We start from the raw sequence: 21,067 nt of genomic DNA on the forward strand, positions 1-21,067 counted from the left end.
AAAGCTTCCTTTCGGAGATGGAGGAGGCCGCGCCCCGCCCAACCCGGCCCTGGGGAGGCGGTGGCGCTGTGAGGAGCGGCGTCCCCGCCGCCGGCCTCCTCCCCCGCCCGGGGACGGCCCACTCGCCGCTGCCCGCCGGCCCACGGCCCGCGGCAGGCGCCCCCAGGGGAGCGCTGGGCGGGCGGGCGGTGCCGCGCCTCCACCTCCGGCCTGGGTCAGCGCTTGCCGAGAAAGCGGCCCGGCCGCTCTGGGCGGGAGCGGAGCGTCTGAGGCGGCGGGCGGGGAGCCCCCGGCCGCAGGGCGCCCGGCGGCGGCCTCCGCCCAGCAGGGGGCGCGCGCGGCCTCTCTGCCGCGCCTCTGCCTCCCCCGCTCGCTCGCCCGCCCGACCCCGCGCGCCCTCTGCGTGCAGAGCCGCCGCCGCCGAGGGGCAGGTACCGCGGGGGGACAGGGGCGGTGTCCGTCCGTCCGTCTGTCCGCGGGGAGAGGGGGCCGTGTCCGTCTGTCCGTGGGGGCAGGGGCGGTGTCGGTCCGTCGGTCTGTGCGGAGAGGGGAGGGGAGGGCGCTGCCCGCCCGCCGGTGTGTGTGCCGGGCCGGGCCCGGGCCCTGCCGAGCGTTAGGCGCCCGCCGCGGCGCGGAGCGGGGGTGAGGGGCAGCGTCGGAGGAGGCAGCGGCGCCGGCACCGGCGCAGCCCGCCCCGAGGCCGTGTCACCCTCGCCGGGGCGGCGGCGGGGAGCGGACCGCAGCGGCGGCAGCGCTGCCCCTAGACCGCCGGTGAGGGCGTGCGGTGGCTGGGCTGGAAGCAGGGCGGGGGGTGCCGCGGTAGAGAAGCGGGGGCAGGGCGGGACGGGGAGGGGGGCCCGGCGGTGACAGGCACCGCAAGCAGCGACACAAGCGACGCGGGGCCTGGGCAGTGCCCGGCCCGAGGCCGGATGCGGCGGAGCGCGGTCGATGCTCCTTCGGTGGGAAGGCGTTTGGTGGGAGAACGGCGAGTGCGCTGCCTGCCCTTACCGCGGGAGGGACGCAGGGACAGGAAAGGGGCTGCCCTCCTCACGGGGCGTTAGTAAGTGTGCAGCCCCTGTGGCGTGCTGCCTTAGAACATACTTTTTAGGAGAAAACAATGAAGATAAGCGAAACTAAAAGGCAATACATATTTTTGCCAGAAGAGCTTTTTTTTTAACCTGTCCTCAAAACTGTCTTTTATAAAGTTAATTACTGTTTTTGAGGGAAATGGAGTAGTTCTCTTTTTTTCCCTAGACAACAGTAAAGTTTTTGTTCAGCTGCCACAAAGAAAATTTTTATTGTGCTGAAAAGATAGGGATAACGCCAGAATTGTAAAGAGGATGGGGAAGTAACTAGAGGCAAACTATGGTGAGTAATATTGAAAGAAAATCCGTCAAATCTGAGTATAAAAGATTATAAAAATAGTTCTTTGAAGATCTATCTTGAGATCAATCATATTAAATATTTAATAAAAATCTTGATGTAACAATTAAAACTTTACTGTTTTAATTTGGTAGCGATGAAGGCATTGGCACTATAGAAGAGGGTTACAGTACTACACAGAAAGAATTGGGTGATCCTGAGAACTAGAGGATGAAATAAGTACAATAACAAGTTAAAGAACAAGGGTTTGCAGTTGCAAACTTGTAAGCACACAATTTACAGAAGAAATTCTTACCAGTTGAAAGCAACACAAAACCAAAATACGTGTTAGGTAGTTACAAGATATGCAATTGTGGAAAAAGTGAATACTGACCTGTGATGATCCAGAAGAAGTAGTTATTATTATCCATGAACAAAACTCTAGAATACTTTGTATAATGTTAATCATTCTCAGGTAAAAAGATAAAGTGGAACAGATGCTTGAAGATGTGCCTAGGACAGGTAGGGAAATTAAGAGTCTTTTGAAAGAAGCATTTGGCTTTTTTAGTTTTGCAGAATAAAGGCCTTTTCTGCTTTCTGTTGAGCAATCAAGCTAAACACTGTGAAGGGAATAAATTGAGCTAAAGAATGATGTTGATACATGAATAATTTAACATAGATTTAAAGATTAATAATATATGAAAATTTCTAACCGTCAGAGAGCATTGATGTTCAGGAGCAGCCTTTCAAAAGGTCAAGGAGGAGCAAAAGCCCAAGACTTTTTAGATGGTTTGTAAAAGTAATGCTTTTGCTTGCTGCAGCAGGGGACTAAGCTTACTGTTATCTGTAGACTTTAGAACTGTTTTTCTTTTTTGCTTGTTTGTAAAATAGATTATTAACAAGAACTTGTTAAATGTGTTTTTTAGAGGAAAAATATTTATAGTAATGTTTGCAGTCTGAATAGTAGGATTGGTGACAATCAGAAAATGACACTGGCTAATTGCTCTCTTTTTCTTAGAATCAGAGAATAGTTTGGGTTGGAAGGGACCTTTAAAGGTCATCTAGTCCAACCCCCCTGCTGTGGGCAGGGACATCTTCAACTAGATCAGGTTGAGTTGGAGAGTAAGCTGAGATGAGTCAAAGGCTGAAGTGTAGTTTGTGTATCTGCTGTGTTCTTACCAGAGGAACGTTAGTTTGCCTCTGCAAGAGGGGACTATAAATACCAGTTCTGATCTGCTCTCAGTGATAGGTTTCCTCTCAGCAGGTTTTAGTGTCCGTGGTTTGGAGTTGCCTCATCAGCAAGAGCAAGGGGTTCCAAGTGGTGCCTTAAGTTGACTGTATTATCCCACCTCATATTCTTGTGCAGTTAATTTCTGAATACACGTGGCCTTGAAGTCCTCATCTGCAGCCCAGGACCTGAGATACCTGGTCATCCAAGGAGTGAACTCCTAGGGATTTGGGTATGCTGGAATTTTGAGGGCTGTTTCTCTTTTCTTTTGATTAGTCTGTCAGTTGGTTGACTCCCACATGATGTTGGTTGTGGATGCTCCACTTCCAGATGGTCAGTTAATAAGCACATGAAATATTTCAGAGGGCATCGGTTTATACACGTTATGTGAAATACATGATCCCTGATGCATTCAGCTTTCTGTAGAGACCATTCATAGCATGCTGTTAGTGTAGATGACAGCCTGATGGGCCTGTCTTGAGTGCATGGGCCCGTTCCACCAAATTTCAATCGTTGGTGTTTACTGAGATTCTGCCGTCACCTGAGTCAAGAGCATAAATACTGAAATGTTCAAATTTGCTGTGGTTTGCTTTACTATTTAAAGACGTTACTTACTAAATATGTGGAAAAAAGTTTTATCTCACGCAGTACCTCACTGAAGCCATATCTATATTTATAGAACTTAGATTCTGACTCTAGTTCATGTATCAACACCAAGTGGCATTTCTTTCTTTTATTCTATCAATAAAATTTCAATTGACTAAGTGGAACAGAGCTTAAAAGACTTAAACACCAGTTTTGTCACTCAGCAGATTTCTCACATCCAAGTAATGCAGCTACATCAGCTGAATTTTATAACATAAACTTAAAGGAATAAATCTTTTAATGTTCATTGATGGGGTTATATTCTCCAGCATGCTTGAGACCTCTTACAGTGTCAGAACAGCATAATGGATGGTGGCAGAAAAGGGCAGCAGCACATTTCAGGGAAGGCTTCTGGTGTATGGGTTTCCCATGGAAGGTGTAGAATGCTTGTCTGTTGTCTTCACCTCGACTTTTTTTATGCAGAGAAGCACAAAAGCTGTCCTTGATGTGTGTTAGTGTGTTAGGGACTGGTTCTGCCTGAGTTTGGATACAGTTCTAGAGGTTTGCTACATCTAAGGCTCATCAGCTTTTACTAAAGTTTACTGAGTAGGATTGTAGATGCAGGTGATGTGATTTATACAGTCTACTTAGATTTTCAGGAAGCAATAAAAAAAAAGTACCATACGACAGGCTTTTGAGGAGACTGGGTGCTTATAGCACAAAGTGATTTCTTACATGCAGAAATAGTTGAGTTGAAGAATTAAAAAGAGGGCAAAAATAAATTGCCAAAAAAAGGAAGAGGGCAGCAGAAAAGTGGCACATGAGCTTCAGCGTACACAAAGGTAAGATGTGTCTTGAGTAGAATAATCTAAACCATGGTTACACGGTGCTGAACTCGCAATTGGTGGCCACCACTCAAGAAAAAGCTCTTGGAGTCACCATTGACGGTTCCCTGAAAACCTCAGCTCAGTGTGCCGTGGCAGCCAGAAAGTCAGGAGGATGGTGACTGTCCTCAGGGAGGCTACGGAGAAGAAGACAGAGGGCACCATTTTGCTACTCCTGCTTGGTGCACCCACATCTGGAGTAGTGTGTGTGGTTCTGGTCTCTGCATCTGAAGAAGGATACAGCGGGTTAGAGAAGGGCAACCAAAAGGGCCAAGGGGATCAGCTTCCTTAAGAGGAAAGACTGGAAAGCCAGGATTGCTGACATTGGAGAGGAGGTGGCTGGGGTGTGATCAAGACTTACGAAATGAAGGCAGTGGATAAGGTGAGAGTTATTCATCCAGTCTTGCAGCGCTAGAATGGGGGTTGCTTGCTGGGGCTGGTGGGAGGACAGTTTCAGATGGATATAGGGAAGGACTTCAGCAGGGGTGATGGGGAGCTGTGGAAGCAGAGAGTGTGGGCAGGTCCAGGAAGGGATTAGAAAAACTCATGGACAAGAAATGCGTTGCGGGGTTGCTAAAAGGACTAGTCAGGGAGGTCCCCAATGTAACAGTAGTGGCTGCTGGGGTGTTCGGAAAATGGGCTGCAGAAAGCAGCCAGACTCATGTGCTTTCCTGAAGAAGGATCTCTGATTGCCACTGCTGAAAGCAGAGTGCTGGGCGAGCTGGATCAATCTGATCCAGGACAGCAGTTTTTGTGAACTTATAATCAGTCTTTTTAGTGGAAGAATTTTAGTTCAGTGGGGTTCAGTTCTGGATTCTGAAGTGTTAGTATTGCCATGAACAGCCTAGAAAAGGCAGTGAGCAACAAGGTGATAGTGTTTGCTGATGACATGGGTAGTAAAGATAAGGTCAGTTACGAAAAGGTGCAGAAGGGCCCTGTAAGACTGAGTAACTGGATAATGTAACGTAATGGCACATGGATTCGGTGTAAGTAGAGTGATTCAGATAGTGTAAAAAGAATCCTAACTTCCCATATGAAATACTGGGCTCTCAGTAATTTTTTGTAGTTACGATGAATGGTTCAATGAAAATGTAACCACAATGCTCAGCAGCAGCCAAAAAGGTAAATCAGATAGTAAATATTATTGGGAAACAAGTAAAGAACAAACCAAAGAATCTTGTCATGCCACTGTGTTAATCCATGGTTCACCTCAAACACCCTGTGTGGTATTTTTGTTCATTGTCTGGACACCAGCTTTCATGTTGAATATCAAGTCTTTTACAGATAAGTTACTAGCATTTACTAAGTTATCTAAAGGCAAAAGTTTTCCCTGTACAAGTGATGTCTTTTGTTTCTAGGCTCAGCAGGATCCATTGATGCAGTTGGTCGTCAGCTGAGCTACCTCACCCTCAGGTTCCATAATTTCAGTTTCAAATCCATTTCACATTTTTCCAACCATCTTCCATTATATTTCTGGTCAATTCCAGCCTTTGTGCAGATCAGGAGCTAAAGGGTGGTCTCTCTGATTCTCCTTAGACTTGCCAGTTCTCCTTGGAACTTGTAGGCTGCTGATTTACCCCCTGCAGTCCCTTAAGACACAGTGTTGGGCAGACACTAATACTAAGGTTTGCCTACATGGAGCAGTTTTTTGAGCCTAAGCATGGTGAAGTAACTATTCATGAAAAATAGCATCTATCTATATACATTAATTAGAAATACAGCCTTATTAGTTTTACCATTTCATCTTACCACGTCACATAGCGTGATCCAACATGATACGATTGAGTATTTAAAGTCATGCTGTATTGATAGAAATTTAAAATATTTGAAAGAAGTAAATATATCAGTTAACTATTCGGCTTTGATAAACTGGTTTAATGATTTACTGTGTGAACATGAAAATTCTAAGCAGAAATACCTGTATCAAGCAGTCATAGTAAGAGTCACGTATCTGACAGTGTTAGTTGTCTTATAATTGGTATTATTTGTTGATATAAAAAAATAAACTCTAACAAACAAGCAGAACGATATTTTATTTTAAAGGTAAAGTCAAACACACAGTTATATATAAATGACTTACAAATTTAGGAGACGTCTGCTTTTTAAAGTGACCTGCTTCTCTTCACTAGCCGTTAAACTGGATTTGATGTTGCATGCATTACTAAGGCCATGTCATCAGTTATGTATCACTAAGAGCATATAAGCTATTATATAAATTGTAAGAAATAAAGTAAGAAAATATGGACTGTATAATAGTAAGCGGTTTAGTGACAGTTTCTTGGTTTGCTTTATTGCTGGAATAAAGCTGACTAAGCTCTGACTTCTGATGATTCCTGCTGGATGCAGAAAGTTTTTCCTATTTTAGTAAACTTGTCATCTCGGACTTCTTGTTTGTCTAGGTAAGGACTGGGCTTTTTGGGTGCGGGGGTGTGTGGGGTGTTTCGGTTTTAGTTTTCAGGTTTTTTTTTAAGAAAGAGGCATAAACCCCTACTTTTTTTAAAGGAAATACCTTTGTCTTCAGAACTCAAGCCACATATCGAAGCCCTCATTTCACTAATACAGGACCAGAGCTTAAACGAGATTGCTGTTTATACCGCAAGGGAATACCAGTTTGGATTTCAGAATTCTTTTTTATCAAGTTGTATAAAATCTTATTCTCAGGCCTTCCATCATTTCGTTCTCAGGAAAATAGAAAACACCACAAAATGTAGAAAAAGTGGTCTGCGTGAGTGCGGGGTTACCCACCGCACCGCCTGCTGCCGCGGGGCAGGACCCGGCCGGCCCACGCGGTGGCAGTGCTCGTCCAGGCACGGGCGCTGTGCCTCCCGCGCCAGCCTGCGGCCGCCGTCCCGTGTTGCTCGGTCACTGCTGTCCTCTTGTCCAGAAGACTGCTTCAAGGTCTGCAGCAAATTTAAACACAAGCACTTCATTAGAGTGGAACAAATTCTCTCTAGTCTGTTAACAAACAAACAAACCAACAACAAAACAATACGTGATGACCTTTAATATTTTCTTGATCAACGTGCATTAGCACCCTACATGTTCCCAGCAGGAACAAAGAAGGAATTTGAATAAAGGTTTGTGAAGAGGCTGGTAATTATGATATAAGTGATTCAATAACTTGCTATAAAAGCAGATGCATTCAAACTGACCACAATGATCAGGGAAGTACTGCAGTTATTTACTGATTTACCTGAGCCGGTTGTGGGGAATTAAAGTTACAGATGATTTGAAGAAATCTGTAAATTGCTTTTCTTCCTAAATAGTTCTCTTGCAGAGAATGAAAAATGAGCAAGGTTCCTTGAATGTATATTTGATAGAAGTTAAGTGCACTGAAACATATAATGCAACATATAATTACCAGTTAAGTGTAGTAAGGATAAAATGTAAAACTTCTCAGTAACTTACACATAAATGTAAGTGTGCATGAAAACTCACGAAGGAATTTCTCCCTCAGCCTACCTAGAAAGGGAGAAAGAATAATACTGTTGGGTTTACATTTCAACATCTGATCAGTGTTCAGAGGATACACAAGCAAGGTAATGAGGTTTTGTTTTGGTTTTTTATTTATTAAATTACACCTTTTTAAAAATTTTATGTTGTATATTCAAAGAGAGCTTATGTTCACATAGTGTTTTTAAGGGAACAGTCCCATTTGACCAGGAAACTTTGCCTTCAGAGATCATGGGCTTACAGTATAAGCAAAGTATTGAAATGTTTTTCATTCATTTAAAGACTGAAGAGGAAGAGCTCTGCAAGCCACTGCCACTGAAGTACTCTCAAAGTGCATTACAGAAAGAGGAAGCTCTTTGCCACGAGGGAGTTGGCAGATGTAGATTTTACGAGTAACGCATGTTGTGTGTTTTGCCAGCGCTGGGTGGGGGGTACTTTTTCTTTGTTTTGTTTTCGTTTCCATTTCTTGGTGGTGGCAGTTTCACTAGTAGTAGTCTTACTGATGCTTACGTTCCAGATGTCAAAGTGTGTATTAATACTGAGAAGTCTCAAGTACTGAGCAATCTGATATTGTTCCGTTGTCCTGACGTGTTGTTTTAAAATAGGGACAATCACTTCAGTTTTTCTGAATGTTCTTGGAAATACTGTAGTTTTGCAGAACTGGTATATCCTATGTAGCAGCGACTGGGTGATTAATTACAACTTGTTGGGTTCATTAATATTTTTGTAGTGGAGAGACTGGTCCCATTAGTGATTCTGTCTCACAATCTAGCCATTCTCTCCTTTTTCTGGAGCTATTTGGTAGCTGTTGAACTTACTGAGAAGGCAGAGACAGCAGCATATATTTACTGTAAAATAAAACCATCCACAGTTAGTGCAAATCTAGGACTAGTTTAAGAACCGACAGAACTTGCATCTAGCTCTATGGTTTGAATTATTCAAGTTCACTCCTGGCTTCTGCAGGTGTGAACGTGTTACACAACAGATCAATGTGTGACATTGAGTTACCATTGTACTCAGTACAGTGAGAGACAGTTGACTTCTAACAAATAGAAGCAAATTATTCTTACAGAATCACTTAATATAAGCATTCCTTTTGAAATCAGAACAGTTCAGTTAGATTTTCTTATCCTGTACTAGCACACGTCATTGAAGAAATGGCTTACAGCATAATTTCTAAAATTATTAATAAAAGTATACTGTGCTCAGGCTACATCCATGTCGTATAAATTTAGGGAAAATGTATTCTTATACTATACCTTTCTAATGGGAATCCTTCTTGCTTGGGAGGATGTCGTTGAATTTACTTTTTTTCACAAAACTAATTTTCTATCAAAGTACCAAGTTATTAACAGCAAAACTTTTTTTTTTCTTAAACAAAAGTATAATTTAAAAGATACATTTTCCGTAGTTAGTGATGGATTTTTAGAAGCAGTCATTTACTGAACCAAATTAGATTTATTTAACTCCAGTGGTAATAATCTGTAGGGATATTCAGAATGCTCATTTTGCAATACTCTTATGGCTTGTTACTAATGGAAGTCCATTTGTCCTAATTTGTGCCTGTGACATTAATGCTTAATGGTAAGTGTACCAGCTTTTAGGCATATTCAGAGTTACCTGATTCACCTTTCAGAAGCAATTTAAAGAGAATGGCTAATGCTTTGGAATTTTGTTTCTAAATCCACTGTATATTGGACATTCATTACAGCAATAAGCTTTTTGATACCTTCTGTGGACAGAAATGTAACCACAGTTTGTTTATTCAAAAATATCTAATTAAGTCGACTATTGTAATTTTTTTCTGAGTTTGTTAGACAGGAAATTTTGCTAAATTGGGTTAAATTTGAGGCAAGAACATATCATTTGGGGACGGGCACTTTAAAGATGGTGTATACTTCAGATGGTGTATGCAGCTCGTATCTGGCATAGGTTAGGTAGCCATATGTGAAATAGAATTGTGTTTGTAGAAAAAGTAGTTTTAATCACAAAGATAAATCAAACCAGATGGTCCAGACTTTTTTTTTTTTTGTGAATGCATTTGCTTATTAGTACACAATATTCAAGCGTTGGGAAGAAGGATTTGTTGGGATTTTTTTCTTTCTTATTGTGAAATACTAATGTTTCACTTTAGTCTTCTACACTTCAGCAATCAATTCTAAAAGATTCTAGTGATAATAAATTCTGAATCAGAATTACTTCCAGTTAGACTTTCTGGTAACTACTAATCTTTGTGCTTCCTTTCCTGACAAGACGAGGCGGTGGCAAGTGTTTTTTTTCTGGTATTGTTAGCTAATGTTTCATCAGAGTTGTATGTGAATATGTGAAGGGGAATTCTGTAAGGCTTTACTAGACATACATGTCTGGTATCAAAATATAAACATTAGCTTTCATTTAACAGAGCATGCCGTACTGTTTCTCAAATAGTATACGTCTCTTCCAGTATAATATTATGTTGTTGATTTATGTTAGGCCTTGATTTATTAAACAGGTTTAAACACTCAAATATTATTTTAGAAGCGAACCACGATCTTTTTATCAAGTACAAGTAGGGTTTTGTGCTGTTGATATGCTGTTACTATGGCTGGTAATTGGAGGTTTTTAAATGATTTATGATCTTGCTTTAGGGAAGATTTAGTGCGGAATGTAAAGGTCACATCGTACAGAAACTGGGCCCGATATTTTTCTCAGCAAAGGTTGGACTAGCAGAGTTGAAGAAGAATTCTCGTATCATTTATGATTTGGGTGGGAAATGGGCAAGAAAATTGAAATTGCTGTCAGCTGGGAATCCTAGCTTTGCAACATCCAGGGGTTTTGTAACATATTAATTGGAAATACGAGTGAGCACGTTGTCCTTTCTTTTTGTGTAGGGTTATAAGAAAGCGGTTAGTGCTCTAAATGACACCAATCTTGCATGAAGTGTTTTATGGTACATCAGTGAACTGGCCTTTTGCTATTGTAAAAGGCTGCTTGAGCCAGTGATATACAATCACGTGCTTAAAACATACTTGTAGCCTAGGAGAATGTACTCTGCTTAAAATCATTCCTTATACAGATACCAGGACGTAGAAGTTTTTCCTATCTCTTTCTCTTCTACATCCAAGAAAGAAAAAAAAGTTGTGCATTCCTGCACTGGGAAACCAGACAGTGTTGATACATGTAGCAGAATTTGTCCAGATAGGAAATACAACCTAGTGAAGTTTAAATATGATTTATTAACCTCCACAGCCCCAAATGCTGCAGCTGTTAATCAGACCAATGTGTAAACATTTTGAAATTACTTCTGTAGGTACTTTGATCTTGAATTTGATCTAAAACATGGGGGCAGAGCTATAAAATATAGACATTATAAACTCTCAAAAAAAGGAGAGGTTTTAAATCGAATTCTTTGGCTCCTGGCCATGTTTCCATTCTCTCAACTGAATGAGTGCACTGGTGTGGAAGGATACCTTATATAGATGAGAAAATTTAAATCTGCATATAGCAGTCTTAATGAGAGGTTCAGATAGTTAATCAGAACACTGCTACATCATGAGCCCAAAATACAAACCCTGGGCAAGTGAAAGATACTGTTTCAAGGGAAGTTTCAGTTCAGTTTCCATTCAAAGCTTATCTAGTAAAATCACTTCTCCTTCCTGTCACTTGAACTGTGTCATGTCTGTATTGAGATTTCTTCTAAGGATTTTTACTGGTTTACATGATTTTTTTTTTCTTTTTTGCCTCCTCTCTGAGGCAGTGCAAAGCTTTGCTGTCCAGTCTCCTAGATGTTTTCATTTCTTCTTAACTCATGCATATTTTACCATCCTCTTGCATAGTCATTCTCTTTTTTTTTCTTCTTGTTTTCAAGTCATCTTTTCTGTGTTCTGAAAGTACATGGTGTCATCATACCCTCATTATTTGACTCATCCTTAAAATATTCTTCTGAAAAACTTAAATCATAGTTCATAAAATATTCTATATCAAAAAATCCATGGTGAAACAACATTTATCTTCCTCTTCTAGGTCCTGATATAGAAAAGGACTTAATCCTTTATTTAATATTAAGCCAGAGAAACTACATTTGTGCTTTTCCATATTGGGGTTCTAGTTGAACCCACAATAGCTCCGTACTTGATTTTACTACTGTCCTCCTTGTACCCACTTCCAGTTTTCACTTTCAGGTGGGTATTTTCACATAATACACTAAGTTCTCCATGGTTCCTATTGCTATTCTTGTTTGTTCAGTAGGTTGTTTTATCTGTGGCACTATAAAAATAATGTTCTGCGAAGAGTATTGAAAAAGACATTTCTTGCAGAATGAAGGAATTAGTATTTATAGTAATCAAGCGTTTTCAGCAACTGACTGGTCTTTGTGCATCAAAGTTCAAATTCAAATGGTGGAAATCCCACTGGAGGAGCTTTGCTTATAGCTAGTAGGAGTTACAGTTAGCGTCACTATATCTGTTAACTGAATTGTTTATAGTTTCCTGATTTATGGAAGGTAGTTCTTCTCCCTTTCAGTTCTGATTTACAGTGTTTTGCCCTTTGATATCAATACTACTACATGTGATCTCTTACTAGGTGAAAGCTAATCGCCTGTCTTGCATTTGTGGCATTGATCTTATCAGTTTCCTGTAATAACAAAGCTTTGCTGCTGTTTCCAGAGGTGTGAGTAAGACTAAAAGGAGCTCTTTCCATGTTACCAGAAGGGAATGCAGCGCACAAAGTTAATATGTAGGACAGGAAGATTCCAGAGTTGGTTTATAAGCTAGTTTGTGTTCGTGTTTGGGAACCTGAGCAGTGTACCAAATATTTGCGTTGTGTTTATTTGCCTGGTTTCACCATCATTTCTTCCCACTTTTTCCTGCAGGTTAGTCACCTACTCCGGAGAGAATCAGAACAATGTCCTACGTTTTTGTAAACGACTCTTCCCAGACAAATGTGCCTCTACTGCAGGCTTGCATTGATGGAGATTTTAACTATTCCAAACGACTGTTAGAGAGCGGTTTCGACCCAAATATTCGTGACAGCCGAGGCCGAACTGGCCTTCACCTTGCTGCAGCCAGAGGAAATGTAGACATCTGTCAACTCTTGCATAAATTTGGTGCTGACCTACTAGCCACTGATTACCAAGGTAACACAGCCCTTCACCTCTGTGGGCATGTGGATACTATCCAGTTCCTAGTTTCTAATGGACTTAAAATTGATATTTGGTAAGTAACTTTTTTTGTTGTTTTTTTTTTAACAGCACATATTTTATAATATATTAGTCTTGTGTTGCCAGAGCCTTGCATATAAATCTGCTGTTGCTGAAATGCTGTATTTGATGCAATTCAACTTTTTAAAGATATCACTTAATAAAAACACAAAATAAGAAGGCAGGAAAACGATAAGAGGCCACTTCTGCTAGTCTGTGCAACAAGCAAAGCAAATAAAAATAGCAGCTGCTGGTGTGGGCTGCTGTATCTAATTCTGCCTCACTGATGACATTGCTATCCTGGTTTGGCCAGACAGCCAGGTGTGGGTGGTTGGCACCAAAGAAAAAATCACATTGACTACTTTAAAAGAATTTTCTCCACCACAGTTCTATTGTTTTAATTGTTGTACTGTATAAGACAAAGAAAATAGAGTATATGTGTGTGTCAGTTCATTCCCATGCTCCTTTGGTAACAATGCTTCCTTTCAGTGTTTTCTCCCTCCCTCAAAGTCTGTGACTCAGTCCTTCTTTTAAATATTGTATATTCTTTCCTTCGGGTTGCCAGCAGCTGTCAGATGCCAGTGCTCAGATGTAAACTCTCAAGCTGCAAAATAACTAGCTGTTTCATTGCAGTAACTGAATTATTTTGTTTGTGGAACTTTCTGCATATTCACAACTCGTGCAAAAACCAGTAGTAACTTCAAAACCGTTGAGTTTTTTAATCTGTCCCTTTTTCACCTGTCCCTCATTAATGTTCTCAACTCGGCAAGACTAGTTATTGGCCGACCAGATTCTTTATGGGTTGTAGGTTGCGGGTTTTTTTCCTCGTTTCAAACAACGCTGGTGAAAATCCCTAGTCTGAAGGCAGCTCTGGTCCTGTTCAGTATTATTTTAATAGTAGCAGAGGGACCATCTGTATTTTATTTCATTTTTGCTTGATGTCCTAATACCCACATGGAAAAGGAACTATGAGGAACCAGATTGCACAATTCCTTCTTGAAATTAAGCTTAATCTTGCACATTGCCATAAATCTACTGTTTATATTTTGTTATAACACCCAGAGATTCCAATTAGATTAGAGTACTAGGAATTTTCATTTTATTTAGAAGAAAAAGAGTTGTGCAATTTTAAACGTAAATATATTGATTTTCTTCTATAGCCGATTATGCTATAACTTGTATAGATTGGAATTTCTTACTGATATGACAGAAAATAGTTCTGAGGACTTACCAAATTGTAATGTGTTATGCTGAGTTGTCTTGTTACAAAATTTCTATATTAAAAGTTTCTTTTCTCATGTCCTTTTGTGGGGTTATTTTAGCAATCACCAAGGTGCAACACCACTTGTTCTTGCAAAACGAAGGGGTGTGAATAAAGATGTGATTAGACTGCTGGAATCTTTAGAGGAGCAAGAGGTGAAAGGATTTAACAGAGGAGCTCACTCAAAGCTGGAAACAATGCAAACCGCTGAAAGCGAAAGGTATTTACGAAACAAAAATAATTACTAGGAGAAATAATGTTTATGGCTTTTAGATTTTTGTGATTGACTTGATTGTTTATTCCTCAAAACAGATAATATCAAATTTGGCCTGGTATTATCAGACCAAATCAAAATGAAATTTTAGATTTTGGAAAAATCTCTTTAAACAGATCAAATGTAAGAAAAAAAAACTTTTTCTATTGAGATTTTCATTTTATGGTGGAAATTGTAAAAAATAATTACTTATTTTCCATTACAGACTTCCAAAAATAAATACTCTACCACTTATCATAAAGCCAAAGGGAAAAGGGGTGAAATGCAAAATGACAGTATCACAGGCTAACCTAACATCCTTTCCATAAGATGGATTGTCTATGCAAAGAAGGGATAACATACTTTTAATCTATCTGAACTTGAATAGAGGATTTTATATGGTGCCATATATGAAATTTCTATCTGTAGTAGTCCTGGAAAAGATGGAGAATAAAATAAGAATTTCATGGTGGCTAAAGAGATAGTTAAAGGAGAACTAAGATTTAAGGATTGCTGACAATTTCAGGGAAAGTATTGGGTTAGAGGGAAGTTACTAATGAATTCCTAAAGGTCTGGTTCTGGGACTGTGCTTACTTGTAATTTTCATAAATTATACTGGCACAGAAAGTAGTAGTATGTTAGTGATACTAAGCACTGAGATACAGGCAACCCAGAGGAAAATTGGGATGACATAGACAAAAACCTGGGATGACAAGGGAGAGGAAATTAGTAGGAATAAATTGTGATTCGGTAGCACAAATTGCAACTTCATTTACCTAAAGCTGTATGCTCTAAAATGGAAGTTCCTCAGTGGAAAACAAGGGTATAGGAGAAAAGGCTTGATGTGTTAGTCAGTTCGAGGAGTTGATGCTACCCTCCTGAAAAAGACAACAAAGTCCTACAATGCGCAAAACGAGGTATTGCCACTACATAAAGAAAACTGTCAGTGCTGTTGTAAAAAGCAACGGTAACTTCTGCTGTGTAGTACGTTTTATAATGCTGTTTAGCCCCATTCAAAAAAGTTTAATTTATCCTTTAAGAAGTGTGGAGAAGCATTACTTCAGCGCTCAAGGGAGTAGAGCGTCTCCTTGCAAAAGGAGGCAACTAGAGCTCGTTTTAGCCTGTCAGAGTGAAGGCTGAGAGGTGTGTGGTTGCTGACAAGAAATACTGGTTTTGAACAACATAAAATAACTGTTTAAGGCAAAAGATTATGATAGCACAAGAGCCAAAGGATACAGATAAACTACAAATACTTTTTTGATTGAAAATTGGGAGAGGTTTTTTTACAATGAGCTTCCAAGACAGCATTCTTGTAGGATTTAGATGAGGCAAGAAGCCTTGCAAGTTTCAAAGGAGGCTAATTCTCTTGCAGAAATTATTGAATTGCCAGTAAACATGACAGAACATGGGACTGAGATTAATAATGCAAGAGATCTTTCCAGTACTGTTTGGTTTTGGTTTGGTTTGTTTTTTTTTTTTAATTTATATTGGAAACAGGATATCAATGTTGTCTGGAATACCTGCTCTTATACTGAATTTATTCAAATTTGTAATTTCTTATATTGTCTAATAATGATCATGAACTGTGACTGCTGGAACGTTATATCACAAAACACAGGGAGTTTTGTCACATGATTGTTCAGTTTGTGTCAAAATGTACACAGCCGGTACTGTAAATGAAATTTAAACTGTGTAGATGGAGTTGTTATCTAAGTTGAGTAAACAGAAAAGGTGAAACCAACAAAATTACAGAAATCATGCCAAATACTCTCAGTGAGCAGATTGGAAGTTCCTTCTTACACATCAGGTGACCCCCCATCAGAGAGAGTGTTTTAAGCCCTGGAATAGAAAAGTTAGTATTATTCTCAAAATTGTATGGGTATAAATTATAAGAATTTGTGCATATTACCTCTCGGACTTAACTAAATTGTATTGGAAGTTGCTTGTCACACAGAAATGCATTTATGCTGTTTTTGTTTAAACATATGGACCAACAGCTCAGCCCCATTTAAATTCTGATTTTTTTATTTGATAGTGTCCCTTTAATGAACATAGCTTCCTTTCTGTTATTTGACCTTCATAAATGTTATATTGTTTGCTTTGGCAAGGAAGTCAGCAACTCTCCTTGGGGAGAGGCACAGAGACATAAACAGTGCACAACCCAGCTTGTTTGTGAACGTATTTAAAATGTCTGAAATACATTATTTTTAAAATAACAAATAACAGATGCCTACAGCAGCAAAAGCGAGTGAGCTTGTATGCTGTTTGCTTTGTAAATAAATAATGTCTTTGTAACAGTTAGCTTTTCAGACCTCCACAGTTTCATTCCTCCCTCTTAGTATTATTTTCACATTTTAGAGACACTTAGATGAATGTCTTCTGTCCTTTCCCCCACCCTGACTCTCTTAAATTATGTATGAACCTATGGAGAAATAATGGTTGCTCATTCTAAAAACAGTCTCTGACTTAAGTTTTCTGCTCCTTATTACATACAGTGGCTGCTGCTCTGGAAGCAGAGGCCAAAGCTAGGTTCTCGAGTTGAATTTATTTTCTCTTGCTTTGCACTCCTCCCAGTGAGGAGCGGCACTGTGCTGTCAGGAGGCAGAGCTCGCTCTGTCCGTCTTTCGGCACAGACGATCTGTCCATCTACACAGCCCAGCATGACCTGTGACTGCGCCCGCAAGTGCATCCAAATGTGAACTTCCACGCTGTGTTGGAAACAGAAGAGAACATCTGTCTGGGCTGTGTGGCACAAACTCTTCTGTAGGATGCATGGCTGCAGTACCATTTCTTAAGCAGCTGTAATTTGTAATAAGAAAAAATATCTTGAATAACATTCATTTTAACTGGGTTGTAATATAAAATAGCAAAAGTGTTTTCTATGTACTCTTTTCTATTTAATGAGCAAGCATGTGATCTTTTCACTTAAATTGCATTGCACCTTTATTTAACCTCTCTGTGGTTATGTATTAACTAGTTAGTACTTAATGAGTGAGTAGTTCTGTTCTACAGTAATGGCTGTCTTTTATTAAACCCTTTGTTTTGCTTGGGAAATCATAATAAGCAAGGAAGATTACTAAATCCTGCAGCTATGGGCAAGCAAAAATAGCTTTACAGCAAGGTAAATGTTTAAAAAACAAAAAAGACAAGCGGTTTAATAGGCGATTCCTGAAATCTTCTGCACATGACGCTGCAATACTTCAGCAAGCTATGGGAGTTTAGGCTAATTATTCTTCAGTGGCTGCACTTCCTAAGAAAAAATACCATACTGAGAGTGTGAAGTTCTTCCGTGGTGTAATCTTAGAACAGAGATTCATAAATGAGACCTTTTTCTGATAAAAATCATTTGTCAATTTATTATTGTCACCAAGAACAATAGCATTTCTACAATTAGTTTTGACTTGGAAATGACTTTTCCCTGAAATGTTTTCTTTTATTATTGCTATAAGAGATATCTAGGAATATGGTAACTGAAAGCAGTTAGAAGGGAGGAAAAAAATTTTTTCTCAGCTTACCTTCTGCTATTGACATCATTGCGTATGTAGTTGGTTTCACCATTTCCTTTCCATGCTTGTCAGAGCCTGATCCTGTAAACCCCTGTGTATCTAATTTCACACAACTGAGAAGTAGTAGGACTGTGCAGATGGCTAAAATTTTACATAAGTGAAATCAAGTGATGAGAAAGTTTTCCTATTCTTCGTAAGGTTTTTCATACAGCAACAGAGAAAGTTTCCTGTTATAAACCAATTGTGAAACCAGCAAAATTGGGAGAATGATACCAGAAGCCATGCAGTATTTGAAACAACTTACGTTTTTTCTAAAGGTGATTCATTGTCAAGATGACTGCCTCATTCTAATTTTATATTTGTTTCTCATTTAAAAGTGAGAGTTCCAGTCCCTAATTTATAGTCTGACAGTTTAAGGGGACCTGATGGATTGGTAGTGGAATGTTAAAACATCAAAGCAGTTGCTGAATGCCATGGCAGAAAATACAGCAATGCCAACTTATCTTGAAGATCAGAAAGTTTCTGAATTTCTTATTATCCAAATTTATTGTTTCCTGTGATATTTTTATGCTAGAGAAGAGGACTCTGTAACAAAGACATGCAGGAGAGTAGTAAAGATCACTACAGAGTTCAGAATCTAAATTATATTGGTTAAAGTTTCCATTTTATTCATCAGAGTGTATTTTTAAATCATAATTTGTTTTATTAACAAGAGCTGTGCCCCTTGAGGTTTAGCTTATGCTTCATTAGATTTTACTAAGTCATAATTAGTAAGAATTAGGAGGACTGACTTTTGAAGGCTTCTATGTGGCAAGCCTGCAAACTCAGTGCAGTTGTACAGATACAAATATCATTCTTTTTACACAGGTTAATAAAACATCCTTTCAACTAAATTAAGTTTAGAGTTAGGAGTCTTTTCCTGATCTGCTTTGTCTTGATTTAGTGGAGGCAATGCTATAAATCTGCAGGTGGGTTTAGGTTTTAATTTAGAATGTTTCGGTTGCTCTTAGTAGGATTACTGTCATACTTAAAGGTGCATTCTTTTGCTCTGATGTATTTTTAACTTTAATCCTTCGTAGTGCGATGGAAAGCCATTCCCTCCTTAATCCAAACCTACAGCAAGGTGAAGGAGTTCTTTCCAGTTTCCGCACGACATGGCAAGAGTTTGTGGAAGACCTGGGCTTCTGGAGGGTGCTGCTCCTCATCATTGTCATTGCTCTTCTGTCACTTGGAATAGCATACTATGTTAGTGGGGTGCTTCCTTTTGTAGAAAACCAGCCTGAACTGGTGCACTGAAGCAAATGCAAAGAAGTGCACCATGCTTTTCCGTGTTCTAATCTTATTTTGAGCTTCTTGGAATTATTCTCTCGGTGCAGGCAGTGGCAGCTGTATATACTGTTTGCCTTTTGTACTTTTTATTAACCCCTTTGAAAGAGGGATTAATTCATTTCAAGTAAAACACTAAATTCTAAAGCATTCCTAAGCTACCTCTGACTTATCTTGACTTGCAAGCAAGATGTGAAGATAATCCTCTCTGTTGATAAAATATTATGATTAGAAAAGGCCTTTCATAATGAATATTAAATTCCTGGGCATGAAAAATACATCCTAGTACAGAACCAAATTTGATTTATTTTCCCTATGAAGAGAGGTAAATCTATTGTTGGGTTTTTTTGTGTGTGCTTCAGTTGAAAGAAAAATATTCTTTTAAAAGTTCTCCTCAAGAAATCTGAATAACGTAATAACGCATTGTGGTATATAGAGTGTAATAAGCTGCAACTTCATAGTTCTTTTAATGCCTCCCCATAGTTTCATATCTGCTACTTTATAAAAGGAATGAGAAATAGTTCAAGTTTTGGTATGTCTTTAATGTATAGATCACTCCTTTATTTATTAGGTTAATGTAGTGTTTCTTTCCCAGATGAATTTAATGTTGTTAATACCTGCCTGAAGTAAATTTTGTAGAACAAAGCTGTTTGTGGTGCTTTGGAAGTAAAGTTGTTTCAGCCTTAGGCTGAAAATTCTGCCTTTTTGTTGAAATGTTACTAAGTAAACCTTTCTTTGTAAGGGTGGTTAAAAAGTGATTTAGGTGTTCTGCTCTGTATATAATAATTCTGTAAGGTCATTGTCTTTGTGAAAAATGTCATGAAGGATAACTTTTTCTTCCTCCCACAAAGACCAGACTGAATCATGTAATTGTATTGTTTTCATGTTTGTGGAGAGGACTTGATTGAATAGAATTCATTTCTAGAATTGTTTTCCATTTCAGTTGTTTTCAAACAGCACTTACAGGCTTATGAATTATTTTCTGAATATGCAGAATAAAAGTATTTAAAATGTTAATATTTAGGAACATTGTATGAAATGAAATCTTGACCCAGTCTGTACTTAGCTGTGAAATCCTTTGTTTGTAAATAACTAAGGGATATGAATCAGTTAGATACTCTTTTATGAAGGCTAGAAAGGTACTACATAGTAAGTTGTAGTTTTTCAAAGAAAGCAGATTGTCTCCTCCCATGCTGATTAGACATCTAACTCTTTTTCTTGCCATTGCCTTGAAAATCCCAAACAAAATTAATTCTGCAAACCTAACGAATCCATTTTTTTTTACTTAGCCACTCCTAAATTGTTGCTAAGTAACATCAAACATTTATAAAATTGTAAATTACAATAAGTATTGATAGAATTAACCTACATCTCTCTGCTCTGCTACCATGCATATTTTTCTTTCATGTTTATGGGTTTGAGTGAAGAGGGTTGTTGTCTTTGTTTTGATGTGTGACATGAGCTTCACTGAGCTGGACCCCATTCTAAATTGTGTCTGAATAATTCTTGATCTCATTTCTCTAAAGAAGTACATTTCTGTTAGTAATACTCTGTATCTTGAATAATCATGTTGTCTTTCAGTATGTATTATCTGCATAATTTGTAATTGTATTCTCATAGGGGTGAATGGCACAAATAAATATATGTAGTAAATATGTTTTCGTTTATTATTACATTAGTGCAGTGGTAATGATGCTACCCCATTTTACTGAGTTTATTTGTTTGTTGTGCATTGATAATGAGCATTTCAGAAGTGGAGAGGTTCCCTCCCTGAGAAATGGCAACCACACTGTTGGTATTAATGAGGTTTTAGAGCACGGTTTCTTTAGAGTTGCCTGTTTTATTTTCAGTATTGTTGCTGTCTGCCTGTCTGTCTCTCTCTCTTAAGATTTCAGATATTGAACATGTGATCTAGAGGCCCCTTGAGATTTAAGATTACCTATGAGAGGGTACAAAATACAACCAAGAAAACCAAGCTTGAACCTTAAGTAGCCTTTCCTACTTTGCTATACTTTGCTTATGCTGTATGCGTA

The 21,067-nt window shown here is 39.1% G+C and overlaps 1 protein-coding gene across 3 annotated transcripts; it reads left to right on the forward strand.

The window, feature by feature from the left end:
• Positions 1-322: 322 nt before the first annotated feature.
• On the forward strand, positions 323-20,689 carry ANKRD46 (ankyrin repeat domain 46). 3 transcript variants are annotated; one of them, XM_075141387.1, is made up of 5 exons: positions 348-431; positions 11,515-11,672; positions 12,362-12,704; positions 14,011-14,169; positions 18,788-20,689. In XM_075141387.1, the coding sequence occupies exons 3-5, from the start codon at positions 12,394-12,396 to the stop codon at positions 19,002-19,004; spliced, it is 687 nt and encodes a 228-aa protein (XP_074997488.1). In that variant the 5' UTR covers positions 348-431; positions 11,515-11,672; positions 12,362-12,393; the 3' UTR covers positions 19,005-20,689. The 3 variants fall into 3 exon arrangements, with proteins under 3 accessions (XP_074997487.1, XP_074997488.1, XP_074997489.1); XM_075141386.1 differs by lacking the exon at positions 11,515-11,672 and having other exon boundaries at positions 323-431; XM_075141388.1 differs by lacking the exons at positions 348-431; positions 11,515-11,672 and adding an exon at positions 667-771.
• The last annotated feature ends 378 nt before the right edge of the window (positions 20,690-21,067 follow it).

This window comes from Calonectris borealis, chromosome 2 (assembly GCF_964195595.1).
Source record: "Calonectris borealis chromosome 2, bCalBor7.hap1.2, whole genome shotgun sequence".
In the NCBI taxonomy this organism is placed as follows: Eukaryota; Metazoa; Chordata; class Aves; order Procellariiformes; family Procellariidae; genus Calonectris; species Calonectris borealis.